The 25660-nt window shown below is 41.0% G+C and overlaps 1 protein-coding gene across 1 annotated transcript; it reads right to left on the bottom strand.

Annotated features, from left to right (window-relative positions):
• Positions 1–6306: 6306 nt before the first annotated feature.
• LOC307126550 (uncharacterized protein) lies at positions 6307–23608 on the bottom strand. The gene is made up of 3 exons (XM_079817134.1): positions 23550–23608; positions 17756–17974; positions 6307–9011 (listed from the first exon to the last, which is right to left on the bottom strand). The coding sequence occupies exons 2-3, from the start codon at positions 17913–17915 to the stop codon at positions 8173–8175; spliced, it is 999 nt and encodes a 332-aa protein (XP_079673260.1). The 5' UTR covers positions 17916–17974; positions 23550–23608; the 3' UTR covers positions 6307–8172.
• Positions 23609–25660: the final 2052 nt, after the last annotated feature.

Raw genomic sequence — 25660 nt, 5'->3', positions numbered from 1 at the left:
ATGTGCTACTTCCTCGCTCACTCTCGTCTCTGTACGCGCACAGAAGCGCGGAGGGCGGCGAGCGAACTGCAGAGTGTAGCCGTGCTTCACTGTTTTCAGCACCCATTCTGATACACCTGGAATGGCTTCCCACGCTCTCGCGTGCGCCACGCGGGATAGAACGGCCTCCGGGCTCGAAACGCCGCGCTTACGCTACGGGAAAGTATTCTTTCTTCGAGATTTCTGAAAAACCCCAAATTATCCTTAATTTTGTAACATTGTCAACGCAGTGCGGCAGCCTGGCAGACCATAGCAGGCTATTCCAGCGTGCTATTGGCTGCTCTGCTGGCAACTGCAGCAGCCTATCGGTGAGCCCGCGTGACGTGGCGACCAATGACCTCGCACTGCGCCCGCACTGCGCCCGCTCTCTGTGCTATGGGCCAGCCGATCGCTCGCGATGGCTGGCCGCCCTACACACTGCATCTCTGCCGCTTTGAGCGGGGAGTGGCTTGTGTGCGGCCCTACACTCATCGCTCCGGCCACCCTGGGCGGAAAATAAATGGTGTGTGGCGCGGCGCGTGGCGCCTGAGGCATAATGTTCGCGAAAATGTGTGAGCGCGTTTGAGCGGGCACAACTCTTACGCGTGGAACATGACCGGTTAAGAGTGGCTGTGTGACAGCGCGTGTGGTGGTTAGTCGTGGACGCAAACAAGCGGACACGTGACCTAACTCTAGCACTCGAGCGGCCGGTGGCCGCTTTATGTGAGTGGGGGACACAGGGTTTATAGTGCTTGTGTGCAGGGGTGAACACAGAAAAGTGGGCACATTTACTGCATTTGAAACACATACAGCGCGAGCCGTGCGACCAGAAATAATGCAACTTTTGTGATTTCTCTGGTTCGCCGTAAAAACGGCGGTTATTGACAGACGAGAAGGCATTTTTGCCGGCTCGTTGGCTGCGTGAAATCCATCTGCAGCAGCCACAGTGGTGGGGGCTGACAGGAAAAAGAGTTTTGACGGTGGTCCGGCCGCGGCGGGACTTAACCGTCGTTTCTCGCCTCTTGCTAGGAGGACTTTGGAGGCTCGGGCTTCAGCGTGATCCTAGGCCGGGGGCCCCGAGGTGGAGGCGGCTTACCACGGCTGGAAGAGCGCGATCTGGGGTGGCCGCTCGGTCTTCTCTGAGACGAAGGGGGCCGCGCTGGGCGCTGCGCGGAGCTCGTTGCTGGCTGGTCACGAGGACGGCGAGCAGCGGAGCTATTGCTAGCGCCGGGGCGTCGAGGCAGGAAAAGGTTCATGGCCTGCGTCGTTTTCTGCACTTCGGAGAAACGGTCGACGATCCCCTTGACCGCTGGTCCGAAAAACCCAGACGGAGAGAGCGGGGTGTTTAGGAAGGCCGCGCGCTCTGTTTCTCGCATGTCCGCGAGCGTGAGCCAGAGGTGGCGCTCAGCTACCGTGAGGGAGGCCATAGAGCGTCCGAGGGCCTGTGCTGCGGTCTTGGTGGCGCGAAGGGAGAGATCCGTCGCGCTTCGCAAATCCGTGATTAACTCAGCGTCACAGCATTTCTCGTCCATGTCGCGGAGGAGATTAGCTTGGAGGATTTGCAGCACGGCCATAGAGTGCAGAGCGGACGCAGCTTGACCGGAGGCAGCGAAAGCGCGGCCGATCAGCGATGACGTCACTCTGCAGGCCTTAGACGGGAGGGCAGCCTTTGAGCGCCAACCAGAAGGCGGGCAAAGGTGCGCTGCGACCGCCTCTTCCACCGGAGGGATAGCGTTGTAGCCTTTCTCGGCCGCGCCGTCAACTTGTGAGAGCGTCGAAGAAGCCTGAGACGAGACCCTCGCGGAGAATGCCGCGTTCCAGGACTTTGCGAGCTCCTCGTGAAGCTCCGGCAAAAAGGGTGCAGTCCTGGAGGTGGGCGCACAGCGGCGACTGTTTAGGAAGCATCCGTCAAGTCGGTTCGGCGCTGCCACCTTGGGCGGGGCCCATTCGAGGCCTAGCTGCTCGACAGCCCGGGTGAGAAGGCGCAAGAGTTCGGCGTCCTCACCCGCTCGAGAGCGTCCGGAGCCCCGGACTGAAGAGGACGCGGAAGACCAGTCCTCGCTGTCGGAAGCCATGATGGAGCAGCTGTCGGCGCGTTCCGCGGCCGCATCCGCCTCATCCCCGGAGGCGGCAACAGAAATGGCAGCCTGGGGTGGGGGCGGGGAAGGCGAGAGTGAAGCGGGCGGGAAAGGTTCCGGCGAGCTTCTCTCTGCGAGCTCCGGAGTCCGCTGCGAGCGGCGCTTCTTCTTGCGCGGCGTGGCAGGGACTGGAGGGATATCATCTTCGAACAGGACGAGTCGAGCCCGCAGGGTCGACATCGTCAGTTCTTCGCACTCTTGGCATCCGCCAGCGTGGAGTGCGGCGGCGGCGTGATCACGGCCCAGGCAGAGAGCGCAGATCACATGGCGGTCCCCGGAGCTGAGCTGCGCGTGACACGAGCCGCAGGTGGAACGAGACATTTGTATCAACGCTCGGCTCTTTTTGTGAAAAGTGTGACGCAGCGGCGACAACACTTTGAGCGTAAAAGGATATGGGGCTGCCGGATAGCAGAGCAGGCACGGAAGGCTGAAGGTGGCGCGATGCTGCCGGCTTCCTCAGGCGCTGTCCTCTGCTTGCTTGTCTGCGCGGTCACGGCGGCGGGTTCCAGATCCAGCGATGCGAAGGGCTTCGCTGAAGAAAAGAAAATCGAATATGCAGCCCGTGAGCCCTGCTTATATACACGTGGCCACGCCCCACCTGTAGGCAAATGAAGCCAGGTGGGCGCGAAGCGCCCTCATTGGTCGCCACGTCACGCGGGCTCACCGATAGGCTGCTGCAGTTGCCAGCAGAGCAGCCAATAGCACGCTGGAATAGCCTGCTATGGTCTGCCAGGCTGCCGCACTGCGTTGACAATGTTACAAAATTAAGGATAATTTGGGGTTTTTCAGAAATCTCGAAGAAAGAATACTTTCCCGTAGCGTAAGGAACTTACGCAATACGAGAGAACCTCTCGTAAGAGAACTGTATTTATTAGGGGTGTAACGATTCGTTTTAACGATTCCATTCGTATCACGATTTGAGGTTGTTGATACGATTCAGCGACGATATTGGTTCATTTAGAACGATACGATCCGAAACGATTCAGTGACTTGAAATCGATTCAGTAACTTTTTAGTCAAAAATTGTGTGACTGAAATAAATTCTTGTAAGGGAATCAGGTATCAATTAATTATGGATATAAACAAACAAGTAAACAACAATTAATGGAAAATGCATTCACATTTTATTTGAATAAAGTGCAACCAACAGTTTAGGTTGAATTAACAGGAAGTTAACCTTTTCTGCTCTCATTTTCAATATTCAATACATTTTCAATAAAAGCACAGTAAGTGCAACCAACATTTCAACAGTAGGTTAACCTGCTACTTCTGCTTTTGTTTTCCAACATAAAAATATTACAAGATTAATATCAAAAATAAAGTGCAACTAACATCTCTTCAGGTTTAATTAATAGTAGGTTTACCTGCTACTTTTACTGTTGTGTTTCAACATTAAAATAATATAAAAATACAATATTAATATCAAAAATAAAGTGCATCCAACATTTCTTCAGGTTGAATAAACTGGCTGAACCTGCTACTACTCTCAGTTTAATAAACAAACAATATTTAACAAAAGATAAAATGTAACCAACTACTCTTCAATGACTCTACAGATTTACAGAATTTTTTTGTCAAAAATATCAACTGATCAACATGATCTGACCGCAGAACACTTCTCTGTGCGTTCACTATGTCGCCAGCTGTACTAAAAACTCGCTCTGCTGGCACACTGGTGCCAGGAATGCACAGGTAACATTTAGCAAGGGTTGAAAGGACAGGTAATGTTAGCTCTTTCTCCTGGTGGCTTGATAATTTCTCGCTGGTTGGCTTCTCCTCTGCCATCCGCCATGCTATGTTTTGTTTTCTTAGCACTGCTGCTGGTGCGAGGCGATGATGTCACAGATAGGCAGACTGAATCGAGTAACGTTTAACGCCTTTATCATTAAAAGTGCTAAGAAAAAACTTCCATATAAAGTCTGACGTGCTTAAATCCAATGCGATATTTTTTCCTATTATCGATACAATCGATTGATTACCTTTTAAAACGATGTTAGATCGATATATGTCGTCCAGAAGGCCAACTTGCCGAGCACAGATCGATGTAGTTAGATCATAGGAATATAAATCGATACATCGATGTAGTAGATGAATCGTTACACCCCTAGTATTTATCTTGGCATAGTTGAATTATAAGAGCTCTGTACATGGAACTAACATACCATGAGCCTCAAACACCATTGTTTCCCCCTTCATTTGTAAATCTTGTGCTTGAAAAAGACCACTGAAAAACGGGCGAATCCCAACATAACACAGACTGTACGTAACAGTCGGGATCATTAATATCTACGCCTCCCCAAATTTGCATATAGCCAGCCCATGTTCAAGGCCAGGCAGTTTTAACACGGACCTGCACCAAATCAACAGAAGTTCTGCAGGTATTGTGAAGATGAGGAAAATGGCAGATCATGGATATAAATGTTATGTTCCAGGCTGCGCAGGGGATGTGAGCACTTTTCATAGCCTTCCCACAGAACAGAACTGTCAACAGGCATGGCTGATGTTTATCTATAACAGGATATGTAGTTGGAAGATGGAGCTTTTAAGCGTTCATGCTTGCGGTTGCCAGATTTCAGTCATTTAAATACCCAATCAGGGCTTTTCTTTTAAAAGAACACGTATTATATCCGGTGTTTTACTTAAAATGTGCAATCTGGTAACCATGTGCACGTTCTCTCTCTCTCTCTAACATGTAAAACTGTATCTGGAGTATTTGCCCTTATCAAAGCCACATCCCTTCTATGTAGACATCAGAGAACATTTTAAAATATTGTATCAATGCATTCTATGAGACCTTTAATGTAAATCCTTTCACTCATCAGCACAGACTTGGGTTCAGTGTGGGATCTAGTGATAATGTGAACAGTTTTTACCTTCCACATCAGGTGCACAGAGGTTAAAGGGTTAGTTCACCCAAAAATGAAAATTCTGTCATTAATTACTCACCCTCATGTCGTTGGACACCCGTAAGACCTCCGTTCATATTCGGAACACAAATGAAGATATTTTTGTTGAAAGCTGATGGCTGAGAAAGGCTTCAGATAGGCCTCCATTGGCATTCAGTACACTTACACTCCCAAGACCCATAAAAGGCACTTAAAACGTCGTTACAAAGTCCATCTCACCACAGTGACTCTACAATAATTTTACGATGCGACGACAATAGTTTTTCTGAGCAAAAAAAAATCAAAATAACACCTTTATCCAACTTGTTCTTGTCTTCCGTGTGTGCCTCCACGACGCATGCGCGAGAATATGACACAGATCCGGCGTTCGGACACATGACCCAGAAGCGATTTGTTTACAAGCAGAGGAAGACGCGCGTGTCTAAGCTGTTGAATTCTACATTGATCGTGCTTTAGGTCTCGGCGTAGTGCTCAAAATGGAGTTAAAGTGTGCATTTCATGGATTCCCAAATGCTGGCGCTACGTCATATTCTCGCGCATGCGTCGTGGAGACATACACGGAAGACAAGAACAAGTTGGATAAAGTTGTTATTTTGATTTTTTTTGCGCACAAAAACTATTGCCGTCGCATCGTAAAATTATTGTAGAGCCACTGTGGTGAGATGGACTTTGTAACGACGGTCTAAGTGCCTTTTATGGGTCTTGGGAGTATAAGTGTACTGAATGCCAATGGAGGCCTATCTGAAGCCTTTCTCAGCCATCAGCTTTCAACAAAAATATCTTCATTTGTGTTCCGAAGATGAACGGAGGTCTTACGAGTGTCGAACGACATGAGGGTGAGTAATTAATGACAGAATTTTCATTTTTGGGTGAACTAACCCTTTAAAGAATCCATGTGTCAGAAAAGACAGATGTCTGTACCCTCACCAGTCAGCACTTACATTGCAGCACAAGCTAAAGTGTTCAACACCTGTTATACATGATGTGTAACACATGAATAAATCATTATACAGTGCTTTCTGCATCCCCTAATCTAAAGTCTAAACTAGAGGTCGACCGATAGTGGATTTTACCGATACCGATAACTAGGTTGGATTAACCGATTAATCGACCGATAGTTTTTAAAATGGATACTGGATAAAAAAAAACATAATTAAAACAGTGCTGAACTTTGAAAATGCGCTAAATTAAAAAACATATAAATATGACTATTAAAATGAGAAGTTCTAACAGAACAAATTCTTCAGAAAATAATTTAAACATTAAAATATTACAGGTCAAATTTGTTTCTTTACTAATAATCTAGAAACATGCATGTACATTTCATAGGTAACACTATGCAAGTCCCTATGCAGGGATGTATTAGCTTACATTAACTATAGGCATTGTGCATACATTTTTACAGCATGTATTAAAGCTACACTATGTAACTTTTCCGTCCACTAGAGGTCGCCTGTTCAAAACAAAGGTGTAGTTTGATGACGCCACGTTTGAGCGCAGAATCTCGGGACATGTGGTCTTCAGCTCACAGCCGGTGGAAAACAGTCAGGATAGGACTCGGGCAGAAATCATGTTCATGGATGCGATTATTAACATTACTGTAGTATGAAGCAGAGCAGGACCGAGTGTTGTGGAGCTGCGCAAGGCCACAGGAGCGATTAAAGAGCGGGACTGTTATTATCGCATAGGTCGACTTTTATTATAACACGGTCGCCGGCGCCACTTTTCCAGTCATGAGTATGAGGTAACGCAACTCTGTTTATCGTATTAGATATATCTGAGTGTGTTGAAAAGGAAGTTATGACGTTCACTCGGCGGCTGCTATGTTTACACTGCAGTGAAAGTACAACGTTTCTGCTAAATAAAACCAGAAACCGAGGGTAACGCAGATATGACGCAATCGACAGGCGACTCCCTCAAACGCATAGCTCAAACGCCCGGTTCCTTGGTTAAAATAGCGATTTCTCACTATTTATAAATAGTTGGAAACATTTGGGATATTCTCAGTACTCAACTGAGCAAAATATATAACACTGGCCTAGTGGTTTTTGGATATTTTACTGCAAAAATCTTACATAGTTCACCTTTAATATGAGCAATACAATTGTACCTTGATCATTCATGTTAGTTCATAGTGCATTAACCAAGGTTAACAGTTAAAAAATTCAAACAATTAAATGTTGAAATTAACATACTAACGATGAACAATACTTCCACAGCATTTATTAACCTTAGTTAATGTTACAAATGGAATCTTATAATATTACCATTTCATACAAATCCAAACAGTCTGCTTTTTTAGAAGGAGATTATCTACTGAAAAAACTAATGCTCTGCTTTGTTTATGTTTCTGTCTGCAGCATGACGATACAGTTTGCTTTCTCACATCACTAATTTTATATGTGCAACATTTGGGTCGGACTTGCGTGTGTTTTTATCACATTGTTTTAAATGCTTGAGGTACTGCTATTAGCGTCCTCTCAGCCTCGTCGACAAACATACACACTGCTGTTATTTACCTGTTAATGCAGCATCTAGTCAAGAAATTAATTACTTTATAATGATTTGGCAACAAGTACTGTTGTGCTCTGTATTCATACCGTTTCGCTGGTGTTTTAAACATCTGAAGTGTTCATGCTCTCCGTTCAGCGCGCAGTCTCACGTGGTAATGTAAACAACACACGTGAGGTTTTTTCCGCCTCTAGGCCGCTCTCCTGCTATATCATGCCAACAGACCCTTCTCAGAGCTCCTAATGACAGCGCACCCTTCTCCGCCGCTCCAGCAATGGACGCAACACGGGAAAACTATCGGTGAGGATTTTTGCTGATAACCGATTGTTCCACCAATCAACTATCGGTGCCAATTAATCGGCAAAACCGATGAACTGGTCGACCTCTAGTCTAAACTATTCATCACACATAAACAAGTTTCATATCACTTAAAGATCTTCCTGTTACAAGTTAGGCATCTATCATGATCTCATGAGCTTATTAGTACACAAAGTCAGTCTGACATATTTGTGTTTGCATAAACACTAATGGGCGTACGTACAGCTTCTAATCAGTTTTACATATAAATACTTTTGGAAAGTACAAATGTTTCCTTTATTCTACTTCTCCCCAGAATGAATTCTCATGTGGACTTTAAGGTTTCCATCTTGACTGAAACTGTCTCCACAGTGAGGACAGGTGAAACGGTTATTTCCATTGTGAATATTCATGTGTTTTTTAAGGGTTCCTTTCTGAGTGAAAGTTGTTCCACACTGTTGGCAGGTGTAAGGCTTCTCTCCAGTGTGAGTTTTCATGTGGTAATTAAGATGTTCTTTTTGCCTGAAACTCATTTCACACTGTTGGCAGGAGTAAGGCTTCTCTCCAGTGTGAATTCTCATATGGATTATAAGGTTTCCTTTTTGATTGAAAGTTACTCCACACTGTTGGCAGGTGTAAGGCTTCTCTCCAGTGTGAATTCTCATATGGATTATAAGGTTTCCTTTTTGATTGAAAGTTACTCCACACTGTTGGCAGGTGTAAGGCTTCTCTCCAGTGTGAGTTCTCATATGGTTTTTAAGATTTCCTTTTTGCCTGAAACTCATTCCACACAGTTGGCAGGTGAAAAGTCTTTCTTGAGTGTGAATTCTCATGTGTTTTTTAAGGTTTTCTTGTTGATTGAAAGTCACTCCACACTGTTGGCAGGGGTAAAGCTTCCTTCTAGTGTGAACTCTTATGTGGACTTCACGGTATCCATGCTTTTTGAAACTTCGTCCACACAGATGGCAGGTGAAATTACCGACAGTCCCTGTCTTTTGAACCCTTTTTCCTGAAGTAGTTTTTTCAGTCTGCGAGACACTCAAAGATTTTACATCAGTTATGAAATCATGATGTGTCTTGTCCTGATCTTTCTCTTCCATTTCATTCAGATCTTGACTCTCCTCTTTCAACGGCATCAGGTCTAAGGCGAAAAAATACATACAAGTTAAAAGTTAATCCCAGTTTAATGCCACAAAGCAACAGACAATAAAACATTTTGACACACAAAACATTAATAACATGTATACTGGATCATATACACCAGGGGTGGCAAACTCAGTTCTTGGAGGGATTCCTGGTTGCATTCGCACCGCCATATATGAACGCTGAAGTGCCGTCACAAAAGTCGGAGATTACTTAATAAGCACACAGTAACTTTAATTGATTTTATTGTAAAGCATGTTCAGGACTCTTACGTAAGGGAACTTTTTATTGATTTCACCTCAGCTTTTAATAGAATGCAGGTTCACTCGCTTCTATCACGTCTACAATGTGCATATAAATTCTGCTGTGGCAGGGCCAGCCAGCTAGGTTGAGAAAATATGCCAACAAAGACACGTGGATACGTTTGCTGAGCCCTGGGGGTTATAAGCCACAGTGGCTCAACAATCTGCCTCGCAAACACCTTTCTCGCGCATTCCGAGTGATTAAGGCGGTCATCCAGAATTCACAGAACCACAGTTACACGCGTAACTAACATTTGTTTTCAGTCCTACTGACCACCAGAGGCAGTGTAATCACTACTGCATGACACATACTAACATGGTCATGAGGAATGCCATCCACCTGATGTAAAATTGAGCAGTATACGGTCTAAATTGAGCAGTAGAGTTCACATAACACTTCAAGACATCCAGCAACCAACGCAAGCACAATCCGCAGGAAAGTGAGGATTCAGAGCAAGGTTCAGACAGCGTGCACCCTTCAGAAAACTGCAGACAAGACTGAGATCCAAGAGAAGATCCACCAACTGGAACATGATATGCAGAAATCGCAGCAATGTACACTCGTCCAATAAACGTTGAAAAAAGCTGAAGATGGTCAGCATGTCACATTTTAGAAATCCTGTGTAATGTCTCCCATAACAGAGGGATAGGTGGAAACGCATTTATAGGCATTTTGGCCATTCGTGAGATCCTGGCCCAAGGGACTGGACACTTCCATCCTTGCGAACCATAAGCAACAGTGCGTGTTCATCTCTGAAGCAAAAATATCCACATGGAGAACATGGAGGCCTGTCAGGACCAGCATGAAATACTTTAGAGAGAACACTGCACGCAGTTCCAGCCGGTTGATATGTTCTGTGGCCTGGGTCAGTGTCCAAATACCCCTCCAATTCCATGTTGCCCCACATCCTGTGGGAAGCGTCTGTCGTGACCAACTCCCGACAAGAGGGAACAGCAGAGCACACCTCCCTTCAGAAACTACCTGTCTCCACCGCCTCAACGCACGTATGCAACGGTGAGAAACTACAATCAGTCGATGCCAATGTCTGGTGGGATCTAGCCACAAACCGTTGTTCCATAACTGGAGTGGCCTGAGGTGGAGTAAACCACCTCATACTGCAAAGACACACCCGGGTGAAAGAGAATGTTTGTCACACATTCCTTAGACAGGGAGGCAGATATTAGGTGGGAATTCAGGGTCCTTCCTATGAACGTAGTGGTCTGTGTTGGAATCGGACAGCACTTTTTTCATGGTCATGGAAAAGCACAACTTCTCCACATCTCAAAAGCAGTCTGGAGTCTTGCGCAGCCTGCCGTCTCGTGGGGGCACAAGGAAGCCAGTTGGTAGCACTTTGAACTGGTAGGATTGATTCAGGAAACTGTTGTTCATCACAGAAAGTTTCTGTGTTTCAATCATGACGTGAAAGTATGCATCTTTCAGGTCGACAGGTCGGAAACCACCTTCCTTCTTGGGAGCAAGAAGATACATTGAACAGAACCAGTCTCCCTGAATGAGGGTATGAACTCTGTCTATGGTTCCCTTCTGTAACAGTGAACAAATGTCCTGGGAGAGAACCATTGCGTAAACTGACAATCGTAGGAAAAACTCTTGAAAACCTGGGAGGCCGGCATTAAAACTGTAGAGTATATCCCCTGCTCAGAGTCGTCAAAACCCAGGGGTCTGATGTGTTGGTCCTCCAGTTCTATAGTAAAACGATCGCCCACCGGCCTGAGTATCTCAGGCTTTATGTGTGCGCTTTTTAGCGGTTGCACTGGAACGCTGATGGGATCCTCCTGGCAACTGTCAATAAGGTGGCCGAAAAACTCTAGCATCCTCAGTAACATGATAACACAAAATGCTCTGATGTGGCATAGTGATGCCGTGCCTGAACTAGGCATCCTAAAAGGTAGGGTTTTGCTGCACCTGCGTCAGCTGACGAGTGGCTTCAGACTGCTGGGTAACCAGTGAAAACCGAGGGGCAGAGAGTATAACATTACTTTGAGGGGAAAAAACACTCAGAACAGCTAAATGGATGATCAACGAGAGGCCACCAGCCACCAGATTGCACAGAGAGGCACAGAGTTTTAATTACTTGAGCAATATAAACCCTAACTCTAATAATAAAGAAGCTGTCCTACATTTAGTCTCACTGTGTTGTGCTTGGAAAACTGCCACATCACCCCAAAAAAAATAAAAATAATAATAATAATAATTATATATATATATATATATATATATATATATATATATATATATATATATAATGTATAGGTATTGCCGAGAACCAGAAAAAAATATCAGTACTCATAATCCTTAAAAAATGGTGTCGGTACTTCCCTAATATATATATAAACACTTCTGACACATTTAAATTGACACTTGTCATGGTGTTTCTTATTTGTCGTCTGATTTAGATGCGTGTCCTCAGCCGATGCGCTGTTTAAAGTTAAAGCACTTAGTTTATGTGACATTAGTGCCACCTAGAGGATTTACAAAAATACAGCATATTTTGCAAACGGCTGTTTAAACTCATCCAGCATACAGGTGCATTTTTGACTTAACATGTCACTCAGCATACCCGGGTTAAAACCACTCACTACTGATATATATATATGTAACAGATGTACTCCAGTTTGAATCTCGCTCGGAGTGGGTCAGTAGGACTGGTTACATATATCCGAAGGAAAAACCCAATACAAGTAATGTACTTTATCTTGTGTTCTCACTCAGCAGCAACTATTTATATTTATATGTAAGGCCATCTAGTGCTTACACCTTGATATTGCAGATGGTAAATGGTGCATAATTTAGAGGTAAATATTTAGTATATTTACTAAGTATTTAGTATGGCGACCAGGCGTCCCCTTTTTCCAGGGACAGTCCCGGTTTTTGGTGTTCTGTCCCTGACTGGAGCTGTCCACAGAAATGTCCCCGTTTAACAGCTCGTTCAAAACAACCCGTAGACATATTGCAAAAAAAAGAGCAGCATGAGCGAGATATATCCAGCTGCAGCCCCGCAGCACACCAGTTTCAGAACACCAGTTTCAGAACACCATCCACAGAACCGGAAGTGAGCAGCGCTACCCATTGTTACCCCACGTTGTTTTCATATGGATTTTAAAGTTACTTTTCATGCAAGAGAAACATGCATTTAAGCCAGTAAGATGTGAACAGAAGCATGAAGGAGAATATGTTGAGTTGTGTGTGATATTTCTGTCATGATACATGTGGTGGTGAACGAATATTGAATCTGTTCACGTCTTTCACGTTTTATCATTAAAGCTTTTTTTGCATTTGTCAAAATATATTATTTGTCTTAATATTAAATAATTATTAATTAATAAAACGTATACATTTAGATTTCAGAGATGAAAACACTTTCATCTTTTCAAGTATTTCTGCAGAAATGCCATGGGCTTAAGAGTCACAAGTTTTTGTGTTTTAAGTTTTTTTGCATGTTTTTAATTTTTATTATGTGCCGTTTAAATTCGTTTTAAACCTTTTATTTTAGAAATATTTTATATATGTCCTATTTGTTTTCTTTCAGAGAAACACGTTTCACTTTAAGGCCTTGTATTAAATGGTTATTTTTATTTGACATTTGAAAAATAGAAATGTCATTCTCTGTCTATTTATATTCAATCGTATTATTTCGATTGAAAATGAGTCAAATGGGAAACACTTTATAACATGTTACAAATGTATTAGGCCTAATATATTTTTAAAATAATAATAAAAAGTTTTAGTATTGTTAAAGTAAAAATAAACTACAGTGTTTGTGTCCATTAACATTAAATCTCATAGGCTATTTTCTGTCAGTATTATTTGGAACAACATGAATGTGAACAAAATAATACTAATATATCTATAGTCAAATAAGAAACACTTTACAACATGTTATACATTTATTAATATTTTTAAATAAAAACTGTGTGTAGTTTTAGCCTTTTTCCATGAAGTATAAACTACTGTCTTTGTATTCATTGATTTAAGCATGATCAATAGGCTATGTTTTAAAATGTTGATCATTGTACATCATAACATGCATATTATATGAACAGAAAAGTGACTTTATTTAAAAGTATTGTTGTTAAATATTGTAGACATCGATCCGATCAAAATCCATGTGAAAACAGCTTATATTTATCAAAAGAAAATTACATATATGGATAGCGCAACTATGACTGTTTAAGCCCCGCCCCTCACTTCCGGTTCTGTGGATGGTGTTCTGAAACTGGTGTGCTGCGGGGCTGCAGCTGGATACTATTGGCATGAGCAGCTGCTGGTTATAGAAGCAATCGTGTAGTGGTTATTTTCACCAGCAGATGGCGCTGAGAGCTACGCTGACTCTACTTGCACGCGCCGCTACTTAAAGGTCCCATGGCATGACAATTTCATTTTATGAGGTTTTTCAACATGAATATGAGTTCCCCTAGCCTGTATATGGTCCCCAAGTGGCTAGACATTTTGATGGGTGTAAGCCGAGTTCTGGCTGTCTTTCTCTGCCTTTGAGAAAATGACAGCTCAGACCAGCTGATCTTGAATTTTTCTGTTATGACGTCATACCAGGAAAGGTTACCTCCCCTTCCTCTGCTTTGCCCGCCAAGAGAATTCAGAGAAAATGGATTCAGTTTATGTCAGCACAGGCTTTACAAACAGACTTTACAATATGGATTCTCAAACAGTGAGAAACAGTGTTCATTATGTGTAGCTAATCATTCAAGTTCACTCAGACTTTCTTTCTAGATCGTTTAATGATCGCCGTCTTGATGCCCTAAGCGTAATGCATCAAGCAAGAATGAAGCAAGTGACTAAAACACGAGTGTATCTGCACATTTGCCCAAATTGTCGTTATAATGAATGACGCTGTTATGCTGCACAAAGCTCTTACTGTATTCCTGTCAATGTTGGTTTGCTGTTAGTTGTGGTCAAAGCATTTTGTGAGAGAAAATGCATTGCAATGACGAGATCACTGCATTCACGCGATCAACAGACTGTCTGTGTACTCAATGCTCATCACTGCAGCCTTTCATGTGATAGGAATAACGTTCATAAAATAATGCTATAATCAACACTTAGACGATTCATTCATCTCGACGGCTGTAATGGTACATTACATGTGGTACAAAGTTGGTAGAATAAGGTGGAAGACAGAGTCAACGTGACTGGGACTCGTGTTTATTCAGAACTCTCAGCTACAAATAAACTTGTGCTAACAGCACAGCACTCTCAACAACTCAGAACAATAAAACTTCCTCCAGCTCTCCGTGGTTCACGAGTGCCCAGTCAGTCTCTCTCTCTCATGCATGCAGTGCCTCGCTAAACCACGCCCCCTCCGCAACATAATCTAACACTCATTTCAAATGCAAAGATGTCAGCCAATCACAACAGTGGGCATTTTCACTGAAGTCTCACAGCAGACACGCCCCTTGAAACAGGGCCTTCAGCCAGAGGGGTAATAACAGTATAGAAAAAATGCCTTTTATTTCTAAATTATGACATTTTTTTATGTAAAAATCATACTAACAATATAAGTACACCTCAGGAAACATTATAAAATAATACAAAAATGCCATGCCATGGGACCTTTAATGACGCTCTGCTCTCGGTTATGTTCTTCATGATCATCAAATATCAAAAGAAACATTGTTTTCGCTTTCAAGGTAGTAACATACTAACTGTTCATGTTAAATTAAAGTAATACTGTTTGCATGTGCTTTATAACAGAGTCACAACACAGTGATTAGCACACATCTGGGGCCCGTTTCAGTAAGGAGGTTCAACCAACTCTGAGTTTAAACCTGAACTCTGAGTTGACTTACTCTGAGATGGGAAACTCTGAGTTTTGGGTTTCAGAACAGCTGAATTGAGGTAGTTCAATCAACTCTGAGTAGACTGACTCTGAGTTAAGCACATGCACTCCAAGTATGAAAAGCCACGATCAATGGAGCTCCGAAATTACGTTTCACCATGGCAACAACACCCAACAAAAAGATGTTTGCATACTTCCGGGTCAATATGTAAGTTTAATTCTTAATTATTTTAATTAAGTTTAATTTTTATGGTATCCAAACGGCAAAAAAAGAATGTGGCAGCAGCTAAAAGTAAAAAATAAAAACATAATTCAATCAGGTAAAGCTTTAAGCATAAAATGTTCATGGGTGTTGGTTTAATGACTTTACAAACATTTTACATATTAATTAAATATCATTCAGTGTCCAATGTGCAGCAGCTTTTCCCACATATAGGCTACCCTTTTCACAGTGATGACGTGTTTTAATGGTCATCAATATCGTAAATCCTGGAACGTTTTTTGTATTGTTTTAATTTTTTTAAATGTATGTACATTTATAAAACTATTTTGTATTATATTACTTTTGCATCAAATTACAAAAAACAAGTTACCGCTGCTGTGAGAGTGTTTCTAATACAGTGTCTATGGGAGTGATGGTGAAAATTAACATCTTTCTCTCTTTCCACTTCCGTTATCAAACTCACTCTATTTTTTTCCTCTTTTTGAAAGTTGTTAAATCACTATTGTGGAGTTTTTCTTTTGCTATTTGAGCAAATGGGGACAAAAAATATATATTTAATTTATTCTTTCATTCACCGCTATAAAAGTTAACCCTATGACGACTTCCGCTCTGAGAAACCCAGAAATGTGAAAAGGGTCTATGCTTTTTTCACATAATGAAATGTTCTCTGATCCCACTTGTTACATTTATTAATTAGGGTAATGACATTAAACAGTTTACTTCTACTCAGACCAGCCAAACACCAGCACCACTGACAGATGAAGAGGAGATGGAAGAAGAATATTAACATCCAACAGGAAAAAGAATAAAGTATTTGTAGGAAATAAAGATGACCATAAAAATTGTAAATAAATGTATTTAACAGCTGTGGTGGTGGCTATGGCATATATATTGTACTACCATCTGGCAGCATTCTTCCATTCCATACAATAATCCGTTTTCAGAAAGTGTGATGATGGGAATATGAGTGTCATCAATGCATCCAACCACTGGAAATCCTCAAGGAAATTCTAATTATCAGGTTACTTCTAGAGGTTAATCAAGTGAACGTCAGGATCCTTCCTGTATAAAAGGACATGCCATTTTTGTCAGCTTGACAGTGTTCCCATGATGAAAATGAATGAATGGATGTACCTCCACTGCAAAGATTGCTTTTCTCACTATGTATTTTTGTCAAGTGGCAGATTATTTAATTTGTTTTAAGTAAACTTCGCTAACTTTAGATTTAGATTACATTTATAATTTGTTGATATTTGTACTTGAAATACGACCAAAATACTCAGTAAAAAAAGCATTTGTGCAGTTTGAATGAATGAATAAACTATTTAAACACAGATGGCGCTTTAAAAAAGGGGAGGACACTGAAAGAAACTCTGGGTTTACCAAAGAAAACCTGCTCCTGACCAGGTTAGGTTCACAGAGTAAGTTACCCTGGTAACTGACTCGGAGTATAAGTTACCTCTCTTTCAGAAACGGGCTTGACTTACCCTGCTTTCTCGGGTTTGACATACCTCCCATTCTGAAACAGAAAACCCAGAGTTTCCCTTATTTCAGGGTTAACATACACAGAGTTTTCACTTAACCTCCTTTCTGAAACGGGCCCCTGAACTATAAAAAACACAAACAATTACACTTGCAACAAAAACATGTGCAGAATACACATACTTTCTGCTTAAAATAAGCCTTAATTAGCCCAATGAAGGACAGTTATAGTTATTTTCAAGCACAAACGTAACAAAACATTTGAAGTAAAAAAAAGTAATTTATATAGTATAAACTTGTGAAAATTTAAATATTAAATACAATTATAAAATGTTCAAATATTTGTTAAATAGTTTTATTTATCATATTTATGTTGTTTTATTTTTGTAAATTTGAAATTTTTGTTTTTGTTGAGTCTTGTTGAATAGTTTTATTTATATTTATGTCGTTTTATTTTTGTAATGTGTTTTTGTTGAGTCGTGTTATAATATTGCTTTGAACTGCTTGTTATTTACAATGGTTAGGCTTCTATTAATTGTTTTCATTCTTTATTGTTTGTTTTTGCGGGTACATTGAATTTTATTACATCCAGACCAAAAATCCTAATAATCAAGCTAAATCATAATAATTATTAATGTTAATAATAATATAGGGAGCCCACAACAACAACGACATCAACAACCATTCAAAAATATATTGTCCCTGTTTTTTAATTAAAATATAATAACAAATGAGATTTTGACCACTCAAATAGGAAATGTCCATTTCAGAAATCTGGTCACCTCAGTATTTGGGGGATTTTTAGTAAAATATTAAAGGGAAAATATTATTGACATTCTTCAAAAATATAATTCATTTCTGTAGAGCTGGAGATTTGAATAAAGATCAAATGACTGAGTTCAGCTTTGAGAATGAAACCAACCTGTTTGTTCCCCAGTTTCTTCATGTTTCACTCTGAATGTTTCTTCAATCTTCATGTCTTCACTCTCCTCTTTCTTTCTTTGTTCCTCAGTTTCTTCATGTTTCAAACTGAATACATTTTCAATCTTCAGGTCTTCACTCTCCTCTTTAATGAACGCCATCTTTATAACAGTGTGTCATGTGGATCTCAGTCACTTCAGCAGGAGTTTGTCTGTTTGTCCTGTTTAAGATGAGAATAATGAACAGAAAGAAAAATAAATCCACACTAAATCATTTCAGTAGTTCACTGCACTAGTAATGGAGTCAGTCAGAGGGATAGTTTTTTTCAAAATTACAGAATTCAAATTATTATTCAACTCAACTACCGATGTATCGGCCAATGATTGGTAGCGGCCGATTAAAGCTGTTATTTTCACTATTGGCCATCTGCTGATTGTTTAAAACAGATCAGGGATGCGGGAAAAACGCAAACCTTACTGTGTGTGAAGAAAATGTCTCGTATTGAATTTAGGGCAAGATAATGCAACAATAACGCAGACAGTAAAAATAGCAACATAAAAGCTTCTCTATTTGACCCTGTCAATCACCCGTAGCTCAAGCCAGGGTTGCAGGTCTGTGGTTTTTCCCTACACTAAACATGATCTGTAGTGCCTCTCATCCAATAATTGCAAATAGCACTGTGCTTTGTTACTTCTAAAGAGAATCAACATCATCTTTCCAATTCTGTCAATTTTATCAGGAAATTCAAAGAATAAATGCAGTTTTGTCGCTCCTACATGTGACGTGACAGATCGCTGTAGCGCCTCAGTTCAAGCAGAGCACGAGTCATCTCTAGCACTTTAAAGGGTTGATGAACTGAGAAATCAACTTTCCCTTGAGCTTTTGATATATAAAAGGTCATGGTAATATAAGAATATCCTGTAAGTTTCAGAGCTGAAAACTTCCTTGTTAGTCAAAGAAAAGCTTTTATTGACACCAGGCTCAGAAAACCATCAATCTCAGAATGTGCCCGGCTATGACGTGAGAGTGTAGTGAAGCACCGCCTCAACAGAAGAAGAACAACGCCTGATTCTGTAGCCCCGCCCACTCTTGCCACTAACATGACACAGGCCTACATGGAGCTAAACCGCATCGACTTTCTAAACATAGCGCATAAGCTTAATTCAGATTACAATATTATGAATGTATGGATGAACTTTATTTTTAATGAATATCCTGCTCACGTGGGGATGACATTGCGCGTTTGTTCCTTCATTTCACTGGATTCGTTTGTAAACAAGAGACTGGATTTGCAGACAGGATGAGATTAAACACACTTATGTGAGTAAAAATGTTTTTTATTTGTGAGAGTATTGCATTGTTACAGATTGTTTGATATCTATTGATTATGTGTACGTGTCTAACTGAACATTAGCACGCTGTCAAAGGCTGAAGAATACTTTATTTGTGGTGGTGTTTGTTCATTGCGAATCGGGATCAGACTCGGACATGTAACCTTATGGGTTAGGGCTCGCAAAGCCCAATGTCCCGGGGCTGTGTGTTTTACAGACGGGCTACCAAAACGTAAGCCCAATACAGGTTATCTTAAATAGTGAAATAACAATAACATTCTTGATGTCCGTTCACTCTCTTGACTTGATATTTGAAGGAAAAATACAAACGCGGAAGTTTTGATCATGCAGTCTGCGATGTACTTGGCGCTGTGTGTGTGTGATGCACGGTTCACACTTATCACGCTTACCGATCGGGCTGGCCAACTAATAAAAGAAAATAACGTTCCAATCAATCGCGGGTGAATGAGAGATAAATCATTGTGTTTGTTTGATAAAGATATTTTGCGAATCATTTCGTTTGCCGTTTATCACAGGCTTTCAAAACAATCCCTCACGTGTACTCACGGGGGAGCCGAAGCTCATTAAATATGCAAAACTGTTATCCAATCCTAGCCGTGGGCGTATACTTCCAAGTCTTCAGTGCGGCATGCCCATCAAAACCCAGTGTTTCTTGAGAAAGCCTCAAAACCAGGGTAGGAAATAGCCTATTACTTATTCATTATGATGGTTTTGAATGTAAAAACCACGCGAACGCAATAAGTTGACCTCAGACAACAGTATAAAAAAAAAGCCAGTTCATGACCCCTTTAATACAAGTTATATCTCAAAAAATATGCACGAATATCAAAAGGTATGTTAAAAAATACACTACAACTTACCGAAATGTTTCAGTGTTTCGCTGTTTCAACCGTGGAAATACGTCAATAAAACAATAAAAAAGAGCTTGTAGGTCACTTCACATTGTATTTAGCCTAACGTTACCTCAGGAAAGTCATCCGATGTTCACCGTTTGTTAGTTAGCAATAAAGAAACACTAGAGAGGAGCTTATTTACTGCTAATTATACATGTTTGCTTGAATAAATTTGTCATGAACACAATTATGAAAAATACCTTATATGTGCAATTGAGTTGTATTCATTTGATACATTTCAGTCAGGGCTGTAATCAACCAAAGAAAATCTTGGTCGACTGAAGTCCTGAAATTTTCGACAAACAAATCGACTAAAAATGACGTTAGGGAAAAAAACATTAAATGAATAAGCTGCGCACTGTGCGCAGTACTTGGTAGCCTTGTTGTCTGCCTAAATTAATTATAAATAAACTTAAAAAACTAGTAGGCTATTTGCAATATAATAAATAGTTTTTGACCTGATTATTTTGCTCTTAAGTGAGTCTGACGGCTCTGACAGCGTTGCATCACATGCGCAATATCATAGCCTATGACTTCTGAAAATATAGTACTATGTTGTCAACTAGTGATATCATCACAAGAACTTTTGAGGAATATGCAACATAATTTAGACAATTGTTTTTGTCATATGTATTGTATTATAATAACTGACAGACACTATCATTTCAGCCGCTCTGTGCAGCTCAAACATATGGAGCTCAGCTTCGCGGCTGAGACACGAATAGACTATTAACTTAAAGCTTTTATTCTTAAACACAAAAGGCACGTCCACTTTAATAAAAAAGGAATATTTATTAAACAAGCTAGATCAAGAGCAGAAAAAACCCTCTCACAATTAAATAAATAATATACAGCAAACTAGCCTACCGGTACTTAAATCTGTCTCTCTTCTCCAGTGGGTTGGGCTAATCCAAAATAAGTAAAAACAAGGGGGTGTTCTGAAGACACCCCCATTAGCAATTAGTGCTTTCCACCTGATGAAATGAACGCGGCAAAACTGACAGTACAGATCCACTTTTGCGGCACGACTGAAGCGTGGTGTTGTGACGCTTCCCCTCATGTGTATCTTGATGGGCGTGCGTTTGAGCCAGCGGGGAATGAAAAACAAAGGACCAGCGAGAGACTTACGACTTGCGTCATGAAATGAATGCGGCGCAGCAAAACTAATGAAATGAACGCGGCAAAAAATCGACCAATCAGAATTTTGGTCGAGCCAGAACGTATCGACTAATAATCGACTGGGAGATTACAGCCCTAATTTCAGTTTTATATTTGGGTGTAATTAGCCTATTATATCTGAAATAAACAGCAGTTTAATATAAAACCTTTGTTGTTAATTGCAACTAATAGTGTTGTGTGTCGAATGAGAGGATTCTCTATAGTTTGCAGCGTTATTTAGGGGTTTATTTTCTATAAGAGAAATCAAACTATTGGCTTGAGCTGATATCATTCTGAATAATCCATATCGGCTGAGAAATTTAGTATCAGTACATCTCTAAACATTTTGAAAAAATATACATTGAAACAACAATAATAATAAAAAAATATTTAAAATAAATGAACATCACAAACATGTTAAATTATTTTAACAGAGATTCAGTTCTTTGGGCTTTTGAATTTTTAAAAACTTTACAGATTATAAATCAACTTTAAAGGATGTTTGAAAAATGAGCAAATTTGGGTTTTGAGTTACTCCATTTGATGAATATAACATTTTCCTAACAAAAACTAATCAATAACATTTCTTTTGGAAAAGTCATATTCATCTGAATGAAGTAAAACAGATTTAAGACGAGGTTTCAGTTCATTTTAACTCTTAGACATCTCATATCTTGCGTGTCTTTCTCAGGATATATTCTGTCAACAATTTTGATGACACTTCTTTGGTTTTATTTGTTACACAATACCGACTAAGATCCCCAAAAATGTTCAAACTAATTTAGATGAAGGAGAAGAGATATAAACAAAAAGAGTGAATCGATTGGTTACTTTACTTTTTTTAATTGAAAATAATTGCTCTGTTGGAATATTTTCCCTAAACTTTTATTTAAACAAATTAGTGGTATCTATTCTTTTGTTAGATGCAGTTTTCTTCGCCTCTTTGATTAAATCATTTTCCCAGGCAAGTCCTTCTGACGCAGTGTTTCGTTTTTAAACATAACTTCTCTCTGAAATAATAATCAGATCACACACCAAAGAAAAAACTTTGATTTGAGTATAATATATTATTAGTTGGTCTGTTGTTGAATTCTAATGGTCAGCTTTTGAATATTACTATTTCTCAAACTATGTCTTAAATTTAAATGTCATATTTCTGTTAAAGAATATTGTATTGGCATGAATTATATTTCTGCCCAAATGATATCTCTATTCATCAGTCAGAGCAATAGTTAATGGACCTAAATGACCAGATTAGACAAAAACACTCAAAACTAACACTACAGATTAATAAAAGAATGTAAATTATACAGACCTTTGGTATATTAGTCAGTTTAGCGATTTAATATTTTGTAGAAATCGAGACAGAAATAGAAACTACGCTTTGAATCACTGAATCATTTGTTGTGAATCAATTGGTTCAATTGACTCAGAGAGTCTAAAGCTTCGGTTCTCTCGTCATTTTTTATTTATTTATTTATTTTTATTCAATTTTATGCAATGACATTTAACATCAAACAAAAAACAAACAGAAGTTGGGGAATACGCACAACAGATCTTGCATTGTACAAGGTAAAAAATTACATTTTGCAAATAATTTTTCTCAATATGAGAGATGTTTTAATGCACTTCCTATTTCTAGAGTTCAATGAGTCATAAAATATTTTAAGATCTTTACAGAAAAACTTAAATGCAGGAGTGATAGACATTACTTTAGCTTTATGAATATGAAACTTCCCAAGAAGAATAATTAACATTGTGTTATCAATTATATCAGATCCAGTATTACAGTCCATGAAGAGGATCATAGACTCTCCTATTTTAATTATTTTGTAAAATATTTCAAAAACCACCAGATATCCGCTTCCAGAAGTCTTCTGAATATTTACAATTACAAAATAAATGTATGAGAGTTTCATATTTGATTTTACTAAAATAACATTGTGTTGAGAAGTCTTCTTTAAACTGGTCAAGAAACACATTACATGGATAATACATGTGCATTATTTTAACATTAATTACCTTTAGTTTATTTGGCAGTAAAACATTACTTACTGACCAACTTTTCTCAATTGAAAGTAAAGAGAAATATTGTTTCCATTTTAAAACTGCTTTTGGGCAACAACTGATATCTCGAGTAATGTCATTTCTGATGTAAGCGTTATTACACTTCATATCTTTATATTAACAAGTTTTGGAGTCTGCAGACAAACTGAACTGTAACTGAGATGATCTTTCATAAGAGCCGCTCCTTCTGCTACTCATGAGTTTATTCTGTTACTTTACTCACACAGCGCTGATACATGTTAGATAAAGCAATGCAGTGTTACATTTAATAATACATCGTTCATTCTGCGTCGCTTTAAACACTTTAAACGCTTAAAACACAAACCTTTCTCAAGCCGAATCACAACAGATGCACGAGCGCGGCGCAGCCTTATGATGTCATACACTAAGACCAAAATAAAAGTCCTGTTCAACCAGGCCTGAGCCTAAAACCACAGAAGTGCAAACATTTATGTTCATAAAATATATTAATAAAAATAAGATGACAAAATTCAGATTTTCAATGTATTGATTCAATACATTTAATAACACAATGGTAAGTTAATAATACAGTTCACATTAAGAGTTAAAACAAATTCAAATTAAAGCAATATCACTTTTTTTTTTCTTAATGATGTACTTCTTATTACTTACTTTTCCATGTAGACTCACATCTAAAGTCACAGTATTTATGTTCATTGTCCCATCCAGACGCTTCAGCCACTACCCATACAGAAATATAATAAATATGTGTATATATGAAATATCCTTATATGCTCATATAGAGTAAAATCATAAATGCACAGCTTTCAGAAATACCATATATTGACATATATCTCTATTCCACATATTATATGTTTAAATTATATATGTGACAAATCACTCTCACTGACAAATGTCGTAGAGTCTTAGTATAGATTTTATGTATAAAACAAACTATATTTTTAATGTTATTTTAATACTTCACAAACCCGTTAATCACAAACACTTTAATATACTTAAGTTTATACATTTATAACATACTTATGTTAACGACAGGAACGTTGCAAGTTGATATAAATAATAATAGTAATAATAATGTGTGTGATATTCTTACGTTCCATAATATCGAGGCTGTGTGGCTCCACGACCTTCCCAAACCAGCGATGCTGAGCCTCCAGTCGTCTCCACTGGCCCCTGGTTACTAACTGGCCCCCACACCGAGGGGTTTGGCCTGCTCCACTGGCCCCTGGTTACTAACTGGCCCCACACCGAGGGGTTTGGCTGCTCCACTGACCCCTGGTTACTAACTGGCCCCCACACCGAGGGGTTTGGCCTGCTCCACTGGCCCCTGGTTACTAACTGGCCCCCACACCGAGGGGTTTGGCCTGCTCCACTGGCCCCTGGTTACTAACTGGCCCCCACACCGAGGGGTTTGGCCTGCTCCACTGACCCCTGGTTACTAACTGGCCCCCACACCGAGGGGTTTGGACTGCTCCACTGACCCCTGGTTACTAACTGGCCCCCACACCGAGGGGTTTGGCCTGCTCCACTGGCCCCTGGTTACTAACTGGCCCCCACACCGAGGGGTTTGGCCTGCTCCACTGACCCCTGGTCACTAACTGGCCCCCACACCGAGGGGTTTGGCCTGCTCCACTGACCCCTAATTACTAACTGGCCCCCACACCGAGGGGTTTGGCCTGCTCCACTGACCCCTGGTTACTAACTGGCCCCCACACCGAGGGGTTTGGCCTGCTCCACTGACCCCTGGTCACTAACTGGCCCCCACACCGAGGGGTTTGGCCTGCTCCACTGGCCCCTGGTTACTAACTGGCCCCCACACCGAGGGGTTTGGCCTGCTCCACTGACCCCTGGTCACTAACTGGCCCCCACACCGAGGGGTTTGGCCTGCTCCACTGGCCCCTGGTTACTAACTGGCCCCCACACAGAGGGGTTTGGCCTGCTCCACTGACCCCTGGTTACTAACTGGCCCCCACACCGAGGGGTTTGGCCTGCTCCACTGGCCCCTGGTCACTAACTGGCCCCCACACCGAGGGGTTTGGCCTGCTCCACTGGCCCCTGGTTACTAACTGGCCCCCACACCGAGGGGTTTGGCCTGCTCCACTGACCCCTGGTCACTAACTGGCCCCCACACCGAGGGGTTTGGCCTGCTCCACTGGCCCTGGTTACTAACTGGCCCCCACACCGAGGGGTTTGGCCTGCTCCACTGACCCCTGGTTACTAACTGGCCCCCACACCGAGGGGTTTGGCCTGCTCCACTGACCCCTGGTTACTAACTGGCCCCCACACCGAGGGGTTTGGCCTTCTCCACTGGCCCTGGTTACTAACTGGCCCCCACACCGAGGGGTTTGGCCTGCTCCACTGGCCCCTGGTTACTAACTGCCCCCACACCGAGGGGTTTGGCCTGCTCCACTGGCCCCTGGTTACTAACTGGCCCCCACACCGAGGGGTTTGGCC

The sequence above is a fragment of the Gobio gobio genome, assembly GCF_949357685.1.
Source record: "Gobio gobio genome assembly, chromosome: 5".
NCBI classification, from domain to species: domain Eukaryota; kingdom Metazoa; phylum Chordata; class Actinopteri; order Cypriniformes; family Gobionidae; genus Gobio; species Gobio gobio.
This window is presented reverse-complemented; position numbering and strand designations above follow the sequence as displayed.

Excerpts from the sequence above, each read along its gene's own strand:
- LOC307126550 (XM_079817134.1), bottom strand. The coding sequence starts at position 17,915 with ATGGCGTTCATTAAAGAGGAGAGTGAAGACCTGAAGATTGAAAATGTA. Across the intron at positions 9,012-17,755 it reads AGAAACTGGGGAACAAACAG|ACCTGATGCCGTTGAAAGAG; the intron begins GTTGGTTTCATT and ends TTTTCGCCTTAG.